The 17851-nt window shown below is 39.2% G+C and overlaps 1 protein-coding gene across 4 annotated transcripts in view; it reads right to left on the minus strand.

Annotated features, from left to right (window-relative positions):
* LOC132824443 (pleckstrin homology domain-containing family A member 7-like) overlaps positions 1-17851 on the minus strand; it is a 459010-nt gene that overhangs the window by 65648 nt on the left and 375511 nt on the right. For all 4 annotated transcript variants that reach the window (XM_060838944.1, XM_060838943.1, XM_060838946.1 and 1 more), the window contains exons 13-15: positions 16735-16788; positions 3907-3972; positions 2187-2267 (exon numbers count right to left, since the gene is read on the minus strand). In XM_060838944.1, coding sequence (XP_060694927.1) covers positions 2187-2267; positions 3907-3972; positions 16735-16788 — 201 coding nt within the window. The remainder of the gene's footprint in view (positions 1-2186; positions 2268-3906; positions 3973-16734; positions 16789-17851) is intronic.

Here is a 17851-nt window from a genome sequence, read left to right on the forward strand (position 1 = left end):
ATAGGCAAAATCATTTGAGTCACTGGCAGATGGAGGTTGGCACCTAGTGGGTAAAAGATTACCAAGACATCAGAAGAACAAGTAGCCTAGAGAAACCAGAGTGGCCTTTTAGGTAGCCAAGAACTTAATCAAGTAAATGTGAACCTGGAATGAAATGAAATGAAAAAAATCTAAACAGCAGGATGCAGGAGTGTTAGTGGTGATACAGAGTTGGGAAATGGAGGTTCAAGGCTCAGGTCAAACTGTGTGTGGGGTCTGACCAGATACAGAAGACTATTCGAGCATGGTCAATGTGACATGAGAAATGACTTGTTAGTAAACAGATGACCTTTTATCCTTCCTTCAGTTCTCTACGTCAACTAGGATTTAAAAAATTGCAACACTTGGTATAATGTTCAAGTAAGCAATTGTTAAAATACTGGCACGTAACCTAAATCCAACCAACTCAACAAAATCTGAAGCAGACTTCAAACCAAGACCCAAACCTAGGCGAAGCTGTCCTTTCATTAACATAATTCCTCTGCAATGGATTTACTGGATAAAAGGTACCGGCAAGTCCTGCTCCATTCTCATACACTGATGGCTTTCTGGTTGAAGTGTTGGTTTCTTGCCTGTCCTAAGTTAAAATGGGTTTGTGACTCAACATTTAGGACTTATACAAGTATCGCCAATCCTCTGCAGTCATCAATTTCAATTACTTGGATTACTGCACTCGAAGTCACAATAAAACTTATCAATTTACTATCAGTATTCTCCGTTGAACTGTCATTATTGTGCTTTTTTTTTGTTCCATTCTCTTTGAAGAAAGCAAACGAATCACATCAAATCAGTATTGTTTATTTAAAGTTCCGAAGCAGAGGCCGGTTCAGTCTATGTACGCGGAGGCAACGGCCTAGCAATAGTTTCGCTGCACTTTTAAATGTTCTGGGGACCCAGTTTCAAATCCTGCCACAGCGTTCAATCGAATTTGAATTCAATAAATATGTGGAATTAATATTACCATAAATCCATTATCAATTGTTGGAAAATCCCATCTGCTTCACTAATGTCCTTTAGGGAGAGAAACTACCATTCCTACCTGGTCTGGCCAACATGTGATGCCAGACCCAGAGCTATGTGGTTGACTCTTGACTGCCTTCTGGGCAATTAGGGATGGGCAATAAGTGCTGGCCTAGCCAGTGATGCCCTCATCCATGAATGAATTAAAAACAAAGTATCACATTTCGATAAGCGAAGACAGGATTGGTTCTGGGGTTTCATGATCACCATTATTGATGACTACTTTTGATTACAGATTCAGTGAATTAACAACTAAATTTCACCAACTGTCAGCTTGGGATTATTCTTACTTCTGAAAGGCTTTGGAAGGGTAGTCCAACAGTGTCCATTCACACATCAGTTCACTCACTATTGGATTCTCCCAGATTTTCGCATTAGGGAGAGAAGCTTGTCAGAACCATTGTTCCATTTCTATTATCATTTCCTACTGGATGATATTATATATTATACTAATTTCTTGATCATTGATTGAATATATCACAGAATGGACTAGAGGTACATAAACTAGGCAAGTCCTAGATTCAAGTCAAATTACCTTTAACAGTCCTCACTATTGCAGTGCATATATGTGGACATTGGAAAACTTGGACAGTGATTTCTTTACAGTCAAACTGTTGGCCATCTTATCTTTATTTATATATAATGGCAGAATACACAAAGTGCAGTCAGTAAGTAGTCTTGAAGAAATTTCAATATGAATCACCATTGAACATCAAGGTGATTAGGTGAATACCAAGAGGTGGTTTTCGCAGACTGAAGGACATAGAATTCAGGGGTGATGGTCTCAGGACAGTCTTTTTTAATTAGTTGGGTTTTTTTTTAAAAAAGTGAGACATTGGAGACATTTCTTTTATTTGGAACTTCTGTCAATCCCAATTCCTAGAGAGCTGCAAAAAATGCTCAGCCCATTATTCAATTTAAAATAGAGAACAATTAATTGGGGACCCAAGGATTCAAGAGACATGGGACTAGGACAAGAAAGAAGGTGCAGAGGTGCAACCATTAGCTTATTGAGTGACAGTATTGGCTCCAGGAGCACAATGTCTACTCCTAATCTTACACTCCAATGCATGTATTTTACATTTGCAGTATTTGTACTGTTCCTTTTGTTTCTCTTTGCAACATACCTTATCTGCTTTCAGTTGCCGAACTTTGGCTTCCAGATCTTGAAGACTTTTGTCCCGTTCACAAAGTCTGCTCAGTTTAGCCTACAGACAGAAAGAATGAATATTTATCAGATGGAAATGCAAGTATACACAACGTTTTGGCATCATTAGTGACACAGTTGCGAAGTGAGATTCCATCACCACCAGTCTGAAGAGTAAAACATTTAACCATACTTAACATGAATCACCACAGCAGTCGCTACCTGATAAACCATCACTTTAAGCACAAAGCTGGTGTGAGCTCACTTAAAAGCGATTCTGCCATGTCCATACCATAAGCCTGTGCTGGTTTCCTCACCAAAATATACTGTAAGCTTTACAACAATTCCAACATCACCACAGACTCCTGCAACCAAGAGGTTAGGACACTATCTTCTATCTGACCAGGTGAAGCAAAAAAGAATTTCAGCAAAACTCGCAACCTCATGAAAAACAGTCATCCACTAAATCCAGCACTGTGTATGAGGCTACACGTCCAGGAATTGGTGCAATCCAGGGACCATCACTGAGTATTTTCACTCAACACCTTCTTCTGCGTTTTGATGATTAAGATTGACACACACATGGACATAGCCATCTTCGGCCTCTGAGCTTTTAACGAATGTTAAAAGAGAAACAACCATTTAAAAAAAAAACTTTCCAAGCTTAACAAACGCAAATTTGCACTCTCTCTCTTTCGTTCCTTTGTCCATGTTTTTCTCTCTTTAGTAAACACCCATTTTGAAAACACACTAAAAAGTGATAGCGGAAACCAACAGGGAAAAAAATAAACAAACTGAGAAGCTAACAGAGGAACGAGAATAGTCAGGATGAATTAAATTAGTTTGCTAAAATAGTTAAACTGAGGAATGGAGAATAAAAAGATATTAAAAATGTGAAGTCACGTAAGTAGAATAGAATCTTGAAAATGAACATAACTACAATTCAATTTCTGGCATATTGGTTATTATTACCCACAAAGAGCTGTTCCTGATATCACAGCTATATTAATATTTGTAGCACAATAACTGCCTGGAAATTTTCTGGAGGTGGCAAAGCATGATCTATGCTTGCCGTCTCCCAATGATAATTCAGTTGTGAGTGGGTATGTAGCAACTGGAGAAATCAGATGGAAAGTCAATAATAGCTGCATTGCCAAGTTCACCAAGGGGAAAACCTTTCAACTGTAAAATTATTTATTTATAACCCCAGTCAGATAGTGCTCCAAGGAGAATTACATTTTATTACTTTTGTTTTAACATATATATCATCTCAGTTCAAATGTTCTGGCTACATGGTAGCCCAAGTACAGTTAGGAAATGAGGCAAGTTTAACTACAATTCCATTTGATTAAAGTTCCAGTCAATAGATATATGATAGATTGCGGTATTAAGGCATGTAAATATGGATGATTTAGGTTTAATTTCTGCATTTCTGTTCATCTTGGCTTTAACATCAGTTCTTACCCCTGGTCAACAAGAACACAACATTAATCAACCAACATCCCTGACACAGCACAATGTGGAGGGAATTCTGGAGACTATGGGGTCAGATAGTGAACTCTTCACAGCTAAATAGCTTGCCAACACTCATTGTTGAGAATCAGACTAAGGAAGAGTACTGTATAGTTCCAGCTTTAAAGAATTCTTGAATAGGAGCTGCAGGGGAAAGTAGTGGAAAAAGAAAATCTGATGTGACTTACATCAGCGTTGCTTTCAGCAATTCTAACTGGTTGCACAACACGTCTGATTGGTTCTTGTCCCGTCACCTAGTACAAAGAGATAGGATGAAGACAGCCAGCAGAGAACTATAAAATGCGATCCAACCAACTTTAGATTTCTCTCCCAAAAGCAAAAGTTTTTATTCCATGAAAAATTAAAGCACAAAGCCTTTAGTAAAACTGCAATTGAACATTCAACAAATTAGCTTTATTATTAAACCAGTAAAAACCAAAAGTAAAGCAAGAACAGACCAAAGGTGAGGAATTATGAAAAGGGGACAGTCTAAGGAAATGACCAGCAAAATCAAGATCAAATAAACCTCACAAACTTATAATCTGTTAAAAGACAGATTGAGTACTTTCTCAACATTTTCTCTAGCACTTTCATATCAGATATTAATCTTCATGAAGATGATTCAGGTGGTTAGTGGAGGTGTCAGTAATATATTTATTTCCTCCGTTGCATCATCATTTGGTAATGGTGGCTGTGGGTCCTTGCTTGGAAAATGCATGCCTGAGATTATCCACTAAGTGCTGAATGTGGCTCAGGATGATATCCCAATCCCATCATCGGTGAACTACCCACCAACATCAAGAACAAAGAAATGACCATTGGTGATGTAAGCATGCCAATATTACTGTTAAGATTGCAGATCAAGAAATGATGTAGAAATCCTGTCAATAATTGCCCAGTTCTATGTACTTCTCAATGTATTTCTCACATGGTGGTCATTCTAACAAAGAATTAACAACGAAGATCTATACAAACGTTGAATGATAAACAAAGCATCAGTGATAAACGCACAGCAACCAAACAGCGGTAATCTTCCCTTTACATCAAACACTTCAAATTCTGAAATATTAACACATTACTGTTACAATTTGAACAGAAAGCAAAGGAAGTGAATTTTAGCTGGTAATTTGCAGAGCAAAGCATTACTTTACACAGATCTGCTCTTCAAACTGTCCTACAATAAGCTGATAACATCCCTCCACAGTTAGCATTTATTTTGTCTGGATAAGAAACATATTTAACCCTATTTCTAGATTATTGTAACAATCCACCAAAACACTTAAATCAACTTAGCTGCAGTAACATCTTGCGAAGGCATCCTGAATTATTCAAGTTGGTCAACATAAACTGACTGCAACAATAAGGATAAAGTTTCTTGATTTGAATCAATTTAAACTAACTACACCTTTGTGCTAAACTATCAGGAGTAATGTTGATCACACAAAAATTGAAAGCTATGGCACACAGTAAAATGCTGCACTTTGCTGCCACAAACATGCTTTATGTTGCTTCAATTGCCTTCCTTAAAGGGGCAGTATCTTTATGAAAAATGTATTTATCATAGGGTGCGGGAATATGCACATGAATGTGCACGTATATACATGTACATGTGTTTAAACTTTCCAGTTCTTCTGATGTCATGAGACAAATTGCACTGAAATGCAACATTGAAAGAGCTTATATTTATTTAGAACCAAAAGACTGCTAAATTATTTTGATATATGGTGCCCCTTTAATGAAAATCAAAACACACGCTCACGCAAGGTACATATAAACACAGTTAGTTTTACAAAATCTTGAACAGTACAAAATAAATCCAGCCTTGCAGCCTGCAATGGAAGATCAAGCTTTGAAATCAATATTTTATTTCACAGAAATGACAGCACAGACCAAATCAGTCAGAAAGGGGAACACTGATTTCTAAACATTGCATATCAAACCATGGTGGAAAGCAAGCTGCTGATGGAATAGCCACATGAATTGCTTTTTATTTCAGCTGGAACAAGCAGCCTTACTTGGAAACTGGGTCGAAACGTTGGTGTGACTTTCGTTAAGATTCTGTGAACCATGTTGATCAAAGGTATATTAGATTTCATCTGTTCCAAACAGAAGAGGAATACATTTCATTACAATAATGGTGACTGCTTCCTTAGAATCATATAAAGTCACCAAAGCGAAATGTCACAATTCCAAACAATGCTTCAAAGTATGATGCATGTATCAAACCATTCCATAAATAGTCCTCCTAAGATTCATCAACTGCCCTCCAGCAAGTCATAAAATGAACTTGTAACATCAACATCTTACTAATATTTGTAATACTTTTACATTCACCTTCAAAGATCTAAAAGCTTCCATGCACTCTCACTTTCATCAGCCAAGCAAAAACTAGACATCCATCTCACCACTAGTTCAGAATTGCTATTTCATTTGCTTAATTAACAGGAGTCCAGGCATTTCAAAAGTAAAATGGTTTGTGCTAAGCACTTTGGGACATTTTGTCATCCTAAGGTATTTTATGAAGGCAAGGCATTATTATTCTTTGGCTTTTCACCAAACCTATGCAGAGACTGCAACAGTGCTATAACTGACCCTGCCACTAGAGGGGGCCTCTAGCCCACAAAACACAATCATGAGGAATACAGTTGCCAGAATTTACCGTCAGATACTGTTGTTGATCTGCAGCAGCCATTCTCAGTCAGAATACAAAAGCAGAACTCAAGAACAGGATTGCATGGTCCAAAGGATCTTCTACAGCACCACTCTCAGTCACACTCATTAGCCCAAGCAATTGGAACAAAAACATTTCCAGCCTCCAAGTTTACTGAATCTTAGGCTGGGAAATATACGAATGTATTTCAAAATTACATCAAAAGTCAATTTGTTCAGAGTGAATAATCACAAAATATAGAAAAACATCAATTTTAAAATTAAAGCTACGTCGATAAATTGGAGTGAACTCCTAAAATTTCACTGACTCGATAGAAGTCTCCAATAAATTATGTGTCAAGGTTAAACATACTGATCCTATTTTTTATATTGTCCAGCTAAAATTACTGCCTTCACCTTTGGTTCAACAAGTCTCTCCTCTGAATGTGTTTGTAACTGGACAAAAGCAGAAATTAAACACATCACCTGAGTACACAAGACTGCCAAGGAATGCATATGTAATATTAAACTCAAGATTTCAGTAAAATTATAATTGCAGTAAAGGGGCACACAATCGGCTCAGCTTTGTTAAGTTGAAGCATACAGTACAAAGTTGTGTTATATCTTTCTAATGCACTGGTTTGACCTCAAATGGAGAACTGTTGCTGACCTAGACACCACAATTTAAAAGAAAAAAGACATCAAGGCCTTGAGGAAGGTGCAGAGTAAATATGGGTGGATGGTACCATCAAGGGTAACATCCAAACTTCAAGATTGTTCTACTTCAGAGCAAGGTTGTTCAAGGTTTTCAAAATGTAGAAAGGATATGACAGAATAAATAATGTGCTTTTCTGTTGTTTGTGTTATCACCAAAATTGCTGCAGTGTTGTAACAGATTCTGTCAGGTGGGGGGTGGGGGAGGTGAAAATAAATCTAATTTATAGGACAAAACGATGAAACTGTAAGAATTTTTCACTAGACATTGCTCTGGGACACTCAGGAAAACAAAGTTTAAAAAAAACTGCTATCCTCTAAAATACTTCCACAGCACTACTCTAAAGCTCACATTACACAAATGCACATATTCTCCAGTGTCCAGCAAGCTCAGGTGAATAATCAGAGGGCAGAGAGTTAAGGTACTTTGTCTAAAAGGCAGAATGTGCTAAAGAAAAAAAAGTGTTTTTAATATTGCAAGCTGGTATGATTTACTTGTAAGATTCCAGCTGAAACATTGATGGAAGAAAAGTCAATAAGGTTATTCAATAGGAAATTGGATAAATTATTAAGGGCAACTTTATTAGGAATGGGGAATTAGCAGTGGAATGGTAGTAGTTATTTGACTGAATATTTAGGAGGAATGGTTAATAAGTTTGTGGATGGCACCAAGATTGGTGGTAGAGGGGACAGTGAAGGTGGTCATCTGGGAATGCAGCGAGATCTTAATCAACTTGGCCAGTGGGCTGAGGAATGGCAAAATTTGAATTTAGATAAATGCAAGGTGCTGCATTCGATGGGTCAAACCAAGGCAGGACTTACACAGTCAATGGTAGAGGGCTGGGGAGTGTTATAGAACAAAGAGATCCACGGGTACAGGTTCCAGCTCTTTGAAAGTGGAGTCACAAGTAGACAGGGTGATGAAGAAAGCTTTTGGCATGCTTGCTTTCATCAGTCAGAGCACTGGGTACAGGAGTTGGGATAGTTTGTTGCAACTATACAGGACATTGGAGGCGCCACATCTGGAGTACTGCGTTTAGTCCTGGTCACCTTACTATGGAAAGGATAATATCGAAATCAAAAAAGTGCACAAAAAATTTACTGGGATGCTACCTGGATTGGAAGGTTTGAGTTATCATAAGAGGTTGGATAGGCTGGGGTCTTTCCCCCTGGAGTATAGGAGTGGGGTGCCCTTATAGAGGTTTATAAAATCATGAGGGGCATAGGTAAGGTAGATTGCCAATAGCTTTTCTCCATGGTAGGGGAAATCTAAAACAAGAGGGCGTAGTTTAAGGCGAGAGGGCAAAGTGGAGAGATACAAAAGGACCCAGAGGAGCAATTTTCTTGCTCCACAGAGAGGGTGGTGAGTGTCAGGAACAGGCTGCAAGAAATAGTGATGTAAAGAGGGTACAATTTTGCAAGTTAAGAAATGTTTAGACAAGTGCATGGATGGTATAGGCATGGAGGGATGTGGACCAAACAGGCAAATGGGACTAGTTTAATTGTGAAAACTGGGTGGCAATGGCAGGTTGGGCTGAAAGGCCTGCTTCCATGCTGTAGACCTCTATGACTCGGATTGTATTTGGACAGCTTTTCCATAAGGGAAGAAAAAGTATGATGGGCTCAGGCATCTTTTGATAATGGATCATGCTGTGTTACTATGAGATACAGAAACTGAAGCATGGTATCAACCTATTGAGTCTGCTTCGCCATTCCACAAAGTCATAGCTGATCTGATCATCCCCAATTCTACTTTCCTGCCGTTTCCCAAAAAGCCCTTGGTTTACTTAATTAAAAATCTGCCTCAGTCTTGAATATACCTAATGACTCAATCTCCACAGCCATACAGATTCACTTCACTCAAAGAGGTAATTCCTCCTCATTGCAATCTTAAAATGTGCAACTCCTTCCTTAATCTGAAATTATGACCTTTGGTTTTAGACTCTCCAACAAAGGGAAACAACCTTTCTACATCTACCTATAAAGTCCTTTAAGAATGTATGTAACATAATCTACTCAACCTCACCTCACAAGACACAATCTCTACCTACCTGCTTTCAGCCTTGCCAAACTTGTCAGGATTGCCTCCGATGTTACCTATAAAAATACTTTGCATCCAATATTCCTTGGAGGGCTCATGTTTTGAGAGATTTTTGGAAATTGATTTATCTTGTGAACATACCTTGAGTGGTTTTATTTTAAAGAGGCTATTATAAGTTCAAGATTGATATTGATCTTTTTTATTTGAACAAGGCCCCCTAGGAATCACACCTTGCTTGCTGCAGACCAGGCTGGGGCTATTTTCAAAACAGCACTTGACTTGAAGAGGTTGTTGTTTTATTTGGCCAGATTCCGTCCAACTGAGCTCAGAACCAGCAGAGTTGGAGGGAGACCTGCGGAGAACAATTGCCCAGTTGATCTCTCCAATTTCTGACAAAAACAACTCTCTGTATCAATTCTGGGTGAAACTTATTTGTTCTTTTAATTGGTTGATTGAAAGAACATCCCAAGATCGTACTTCTGCATCTGCAAGGCAGAGACAACCATGCATGGTTTGTGACGTGACCACATAGCCCCAAACAACAACCATGCTTGACTCTTTCAGTCAACGGATTATTCTTGACGGTTACGTTCTTCATTTTCAGAAAGCCAATTGCTGAAGAAAAATTGCTTTTTCATTTTTAGGCTGAATTTTTATACATCTGTACCACTGATTCCAAGTTTACTAATTATTAGACTTTCATTGAATAAGTTTTCCTTTTGATAATAAATCCATAATTATGCTCATTAAGAACCCTGACTGATGGACGCTTTATGTTAAAACCTGATAGAAATTGGATACTTAATTGGATCTTGATAACTGGGAAAAAAAAGTAGCGAGACTAGATGGACATTGTACTTTTGCAGCCTGGTAATAGGATATGGCTAATTTGAATGAAATGCTATAGGTTTATCTTTTTAAAAAGTTTCAAACATGAAATTAAGAAAGAAAGGATTTTCATGTCAATTCAATGTGATTTCAGTGATCCCCATCCTCCCTCCCTTTCAGGTGCCCATTTCCACACTTTTTTTAAAAAAGCAGATAAATACTTAAATAGAAATGCATCAGTAACTTAACTAGTTAAAGTTATCAGCAAACATATTTAATTTGAAAGAAGCTGACATCGTTATGAAGCACAATAATCTGAATGGTGGTACTCATATTGCAACCTTTAAAAGACATCTGGATGGGTATATGAATAGGAAGGGAGTTTTTGAAAAGATCTGTAGCTCAGGTTGAGGTTCTGGATGTAGGTTTACTCACTGAGCTGGAAGGTTCATTTTCAGACGTTTCATCACCATACTAGGTAACATCTTCAGTGAGCCTCTAGATGAAGCACTGCTGGTGTTTCCTGCTTTCTACTTTTCGGTTTGTCTTTCCTTGAGTTGGTGATGTCATTTCCTGTGGTGGCATCATTTCCTATGGTGATGTCACGTCTTGTTCTTTTTCTTAGGGGGTGGTAACGGGATCCAGGTCAATGTGTTTGTTGATAGAGTTCCAGTTGGAAGGCCACGCTTCTAGGAATTCTCGTGCATGTCTCTGTTTGGCTTGTCCCAGTCAAAGTGGTGTCCTTCCTTTTCTATACGTAAGGATACTAGTGAGAGAGGGTCATGTCGTTTTGTGGCTACTTGATGTTCATGTATCCTGGTGGCTAGATTTTTGCCTGTTTGTCTAATGTGGTGTTTGATACAGTTCTTACCAGGCATTTACATTACTTTTGCTTATTGTCCATACAGGGTTTTTCAAGTCCATTAGCTCCTATTTTAGTGTGTTGGTGGGCTACCATGATGCCAAGGGGTCTGAGTCATGACTAGGAAGGGTTGAGAGAGATATGGCCAAGTGCTGACAAATGGGACTAGGTTAGGTTGGGATATCTGGTCGGCATGGAAGAGTTGGACCGAAGGGTCTGTTTCCATGCTGTACATCTCTATGACTCTATGACTACAGCTGGGGGATACACAACAAAAATTGCAGCCCAAACAGAAATAAAAGATGTAAAAATCCCATCCATGAAGTAGTGTAAAAAAAAGCCAACATGTCCAGAAATGAATCTGACTCACACTATACAGCAAAGCACAAGTCGAGAAAACAGAATAATCAAGCTTATCTTAGATGGAGCCACACACACTTGTGTGGAAAATCAACTTGCTCTTCAACACGATTATAGGCACCTCATAGAACAAGTCCTTTTTTTAAAAAAGGAAATGTCAATTTTCACTTTGACATTTTAGTCCTGAGACATGAATTCCTCCACATGTGTAATAGTCTCCCTTCTAATACATTGTGAATTTACCAAAAGCTTTATGTAAGATCAGTAGACGAGTGTATTTGTAGAGTGATTCTATCTAGCACGTGCATACCCAAATTCCTAACAAGAACTACTCCATAGCAATCAACTGACCTTTTCACCTTCACTGACGAAAAGGATTCTCACTAACTGCAGCACCTCTACAGTTGCTTTAGGTTAGATCAGCTAATATAGCCAAGTCAATCCTTTAGTGAAGTGCCATTGACAAGAACCATTTGCTACATCGCAGCAAATCTCAGGATTTCATAGCAAAAACGTTGCTGCAGTTGGAATGAAGTGAAATGGGTGGGGTTCCCTGTGGAAAAGACCAGCTTGGCTGAATCACCTGTTTCGATTCAATGGATCAAAATAATAAGTCGGCAAATATTTTGGGCTGAAATTTGCTTTTTCTGGACTAAGTCCAAGTTACATCAATTTCTTTCAAGGGTTTTTAAGCCATGAAGCCCAACAAATTCTCTCACTTTCTTACCAAATATGGTGCATTAACTACCGACCCCATCTGTATGGTGTCTGTTACATTCAGTTGACCTAATTTTACCATGCACTATTCACAGAATGACTTTACACTCAGTGGATGCCTGGAAGACCAGCATCCCTTGCAAATGTGCCATGTTGAAAAAGCCACTGTGTACCAGGAAAAGCACTGAAAATCCGACCTGCTCTGCTCACTGTCAGACAGAATCTCACGACGTCACAGAGGGGTGGACGGCATCACCAATCTCCAACAGGAAAACTGAGGTCCTGGTCGACAGAGTAGTGCCATAGAGCTCCATGCTTTTCCCAAATGATAGGCAGAGCAGACCACACTACAAGTAGAAGACCCTTTATCCGAACATCCAAAAACCAAAAAGCTCCAAAATCTGAAGGTTTTTTGTGATTTTTTTTTCTCATTAGCAAGGTTGTTTGGCTAGCACAGTTAACCCAAGTCAACATCCACACAATGTGTATCACTCGGATGTGATATGGGGGCGGGGGGGGGGGCGGGGGGGGGGGGCCTTGCCAAGCACCAACAGGCCTGAGATCTCTGTGAATGCTCCTAAGTCAACACCCACTCAATGCGTGTCAATCAGATGAGACATTGGAGTGGGGTGTGCCTGGCCAAGCACGTACTTAGAAGTCTGCTCCTCCGGTAAGATTTTAAAAAATATCACCACTAAACTGTCAATATTCCAAAAACCGAAAAATTCTAAATTCCAGAAAACAGCTGGTGCTGAGCATTTCGGATAAAGGATCTTCTAGCTGTACCAGATGCTGGCAGCTTAGTCAGAGGTCACTTCCCAGGTCAATGCTGTCTCCACAGTGCAGAATGGACAGCTATGCTCCATCACACCAGGGTAATGTGACACTTCTCTCTGCCACAGCATACATTTCCCATCAGCATCAGGCTCTGCCGCACTACTTATTGCCTGCAACATCTTACTTCATCCATTGAAACCCCAACACTAATAAAACAGCATGATCTCTGCACTGGCTAGGCACTTACCCAGGATAACCCACCTGCAGAACTACCACCAGCGCCCTCTAATTTCTCCTCGTTCAATTCCTTCCTTTCCCTCAATCCAGGAGAATGAACCCATATAGGCTGGGTCTGCCCTGTCAAAGTGGATTGGTGTACAGCTCCAGGTTCCTCAGTCCCAATGAAAAGGGGGATCTTGGCCTACATTGCAGAAGACTGCGAGCACTTCTACAAGGATGCCAAGACATCTATGCATGTATTTCCTCTTGTGTCTTGCAGGTCCAGCCAGCATCTTTGGCACTCCAGAGAAAAATGCATGTCTCTGCCTGATGACACCTTCTCCACTCCCGAGGGACAAAGTGCTTCAGAGGAAGCATCAACAAAGCCAGCTCCTGCTGTCCCCTAATCAGGCCAGATACTGACACCTCATTGGGAATTTTAGGCCTAGAAAATGGGGGATTACAACCTGGCAAACAGCTCTGCTGCTGGCCAAGCAAGAAACACCCCAGGCTGCTGGTACTGCCAGAGGCCAGGCACCTGTTCAGTCCCAGGAATGAAAGGACCCTGTGATGTCAATAATCACAGACTCTGTCCACATGCACAGACAGCAACAGGGGTAGCAGTGTGGAACAAGTTGTCCCTGGAGACGGGGTGGGTGTGGCTGGTGCCCATGGATCTTGGTCTGGAATCCTGTTTGACAAAACAGGACATGGAGACTGACCAGAGCAGGTAGGTGCTGAAGTCACCAGGTACCCACATCAAGTTTTCTTAACAAATGGCTTGTTTCTAAGTTTGGTAAAATACAAAACCAAATATTATTGATGCAAATTGAACCATCAACAAGACATGCATTAAGCTATAAATGTAACTGCTGCCTAGCAAGAAACTTGCTGCGTCACTTGTAAAATGAGTAAAAGGTGGAGCAAGATGTTCCTGATTTTGAGAATGTCCTTTCTAATTGTGTCACAAATCTTGCCATAGGGGTGTGAATGACACAGGCTATGTAACTCTGTCCATCATGTGGCAATGCTGAAAATTACTAACAGTTATGCAACAACTACATTCACATCAGTACAATCTAGTCACAGACAGAAATATAAAATAGATAGATATGAAACAGCGAAAAGACATGGGATGGGAAATTGTGAAATTTTACATTAACCAGTCAACCACAATAATTGTGCTCAACGGCCACTATTAAATCAATCATGGATGTGATATCTATTTTGTGATAAAATTGTTGATTCCTCAAGCTGTGGTGTTTCAACGAGATGGCAAATGTTTCAGATGCACTTTCATTGTGAGAAGTTCATTTGCATGGAGTGATTACTGGGCAATCCTGGATGTGATAACCATTACTGTCTGTGCAAAAGGATGTTAATTTACTGAAGAATAATATCAGTAAATGAGGAACTTCAGAAGTGTGAATTTGGAAAGAGAGCTTCTTAAAGTTACAAGTAAATAGACAGTGGAATTTAATAATAAAATACATAACAAGTTACAAGCAAGAGTTCTAATCTCAGGAATTAAATCAATTGGTCAGAACATCAATCAGTGCTGTCCAGTAGTGGCCCACCTCATGATGCAACAGTCAGCAGCTTAGTGATTAATAAAGAGCTCACCCATAATTCAACAAGATATTTAAGTGATCATTGACCATGAAGAGACTTCAATATAAGGAAAGTAACATTTCATGATAGTTAACAGCATACATTCAGAAGAAATTTTAATTTCTCTATACATTATCCAAATTTGCACCGTTCCTGCAAAATGTTCAATAGCTGCAAATTAGAGTCATAGAGCCATAGAGATGTACTGCATGGAACTGGAGCCTTCGGTCCAACCCGCCCATGCCGACCTGATATCCCAACCCAATCTAGTCCCACCTGCCAGCACCCAGCCCATATCCCTCCAAACCCTTCCTATTCATATACCCATCCAAAATGCCTCTTAAATGCTGCAATTGTACCAGCCTCCATCACATCCTCTGGCAGCTCATTCCATACACGTACCACCCTCTGCATGAAAACGTTACCCCTTAGGTGTTTCTTATATCTTTCCCCTCTCACCCTAAACCTATGCCCTCTAGTTCTGGACTCCCTGACCCGAGGGAAAAGACTTGGCCTATTTATCCTAGCCATGCCCCTCATAATTTTGTAAACCTCTATAAAGGTCACTCCTCAGCCTCCGACAGGGAAAACAGCCCCAGCCTGTTCAGCCTCTCCCTGTAGCTCAGATCCTCCAACCCTGGCAACATCCTTGTAAATCTTTCCTGAACCCTTTCAAGTTTCACAACATCTTTCCGATAGAAAGGAGACCAGAATTGCACACAATATTCCAACAGCGGCCTAACCAATGTCCTGTACAGCCAATACATGACCTCCCAACTCATACTCAATACTCTGACCAATAAAGGAAAGCATACCAAAAGCCACCTTCACTACCTATCTACCTGCGACTCCACTTCCAATGAGCTATGAACCTGCATTCCAAGGTCTCTTTGTTCAGCAACACTCCCTAGGACCTTACCATTAAGCTTTGCTTTCCCAAAATGCAGCACCTCGCATTTATCTGAATTAAACTTCATCTGCCACTTCTCAGCCCATTGGCCCATCTGGTCCAGATCCTGTTGTAATCTGAGGTAACCCTCTTCACTGTCCACTACACCTCCAATTTTGGTGTAATCTGCAAACTTACTAACTGTACCTCTTATGCTCGCATCCAAATCATTTATGTAAATGACAAAATGTAGAGGACCCAGCACTACTGGTCACAGGCCTCCAGTCTGAAAAACAACCCTCCACCACCACCCTCTGTCTTCTACCTTTGAGCCAGTTCTGTATCCAAATGGCTAGTTTTCCCTGTATTCCGTGAGATCTAACCTTGCTAATCAGTCTCCCATGGGGAACCTTGTCGGATACCTTATTGAAGTCCATATAGATCACATCCACTGCACTGCCCTCAATCTTCTTTGTTACTTCTTCAAAGAACTCAATCAGGTTTGTGAGACATGATTTCCCACGCACAAAGATCTGACCGTGTGTCGTTCATTTGCATCAACTAGTTGTAATTTGAAGGTTAGAAATCAGCAATAGTTCAAATATAAAAGTAGGGAATCTGGATTTAATGTGACTAAAGAATCAGGGCTTTATGGTATCAGCTAAAATAGTCCTAAAATAATGCAATCAGAAAGCAGTTTAACAGTCTCTGAACAGATCAAAATATGTAGTATTTTATAATTTTACAATCTTTCCCAACATAGAAATAGAAAACTAAAAACTTTGCTCTTGAACAAACATGATTTCAATTAAGCTCCAAATACAACTCATTAACTTGAGAACAAAAATGCCTTTATAGAATTTTAAACTTGTGAAAATATGGAAGGATATTCATGGCTCGTACAACTAAATTATCAATTTCCACAAGCACCTTCTTGGAAAATTAATTCAAATTTAAAACAGCTTGCTATTAATTATTTGACAGGACACATGACAGAACTGTGATTCAGTTGATAATTGTGGACATATAAGTGGTTGTGAATTAGCAAATGTGCCAAGCTACTAGGACCTGATCCACAAGTGTGATTCATTTGATGCTTTGAATTACTTACGTACTCAGGAAAATATTGCACGTCAGGAGATAAACCAGTACAGAATTATGAAAACACCATGAGTGAACTGATAACAAACTGAATTACACATTCTTTGATAAATGAATGACAGTAATTGGGAGAAACAAATAGAGATAGAATGTGTGGAATACAGAAAACTATATTAGTGATAAAAAGGATTAGCAGGGCATAAAAGAACAGAGAAACAGAAGAAGCAGCAATAATTGTGGGCTCCAACCTTTAGATCGAGGTACTCCAGGTTTTTCTTCAGTTGCATGTATGTGTCATCAGCCTGACATTGTAGATGAGAAAATGAAGAAGCACAATTAAAATGAATAATTTGTCAAATGGCCAAATCCTTTATCCTCTTCACTCAAAACATTTCAACAGGAAAACAGAAATCTACTGCATAATGCACCTCCAGAACTTTGAACAGATCAGTTTCTTGTGTAAAGGTTTCTCAGTTATGGTTTTTTCCCCCCCCATATTTACAGTATTGAGTCATTAAACTTAATCCAAAATGTACTTATAGAACAGAAGCTTTTAAGTTGTTGAAAGTACAAAGTTCTGGATTTCAGCTATTCAGAAAGCAAGCTTGCACGCACATACATCAATGCTAAGCACACTTTCAACAGCCTCTGTACCAATAATTTGAGTCTGGCTAAAATGGCCTGTTATAAAATAATCTGTCTTTTATTCAATTGTAAAACTAACATCCAAACACTTATACAATAACATTCACAGGGCAGATGTTGAACAGTCAGGCAGGAACTCAGAATTTTGAAACCACGTTGCATTATTTTGCTTAATAGAAAAGTATAGTACCACCTTTAAGAGGGCAGAATATTTGATTGTAATTTGCCTTTTCTTTCTACATGACGATACAATATTAGAGAGAAATAAGTGATCAGTCATCGAGTGAAAATTCAGGACTTAATCAGTGGACACTTTTCTCTGACCAGTATCCCAACAGAATTAAATGAAATTTGAACAAATAATATCCATATTTATAAATCCTCAGAAAAGTTTTACATTTTGGGAAAAATTAGAATTACTTCACATTCGAAAGATGGTTTTCTCTTAATATTGTTAAACTGACAAAAAGTCATCTAACTCCAATTGCAGGATAATTTGTGTCCAAGTTGAAACACAGGAACTTTATAATAGATAACAGATTACTGGCTTCAGAAAGAGCAATGCTACATCCGGTTTTGGTTTCTGTCTTCATCTACTCAAACTGCTGCAATTTTTTTCTCCTTTGAAGGAACTAACTCCTACTGGGACAGGGTACCATGAGCATGGACTGCCCATTGACACCTCATCTTATTGCTTATTTACATTTGCAGACCTACATG

The sequence above is a fragment of the Hemiscyllium ocellatum genome, chromosome 18, assembly GCF_020745735.1.
Source record: "Hemiscyllium ocellatum isolate sHemOce1 chromosome 18, sHemOce1.pat.X.cur, whole genome shotgun sequence".
Classification (NCBI taxonomy): Eukaryota; Metazoa; Chordata; class Chondrichthyes; order Orectolobiformes; family Hemiscylliidae; genus Hemiscyllium; species Hemiscyllium ocellatum.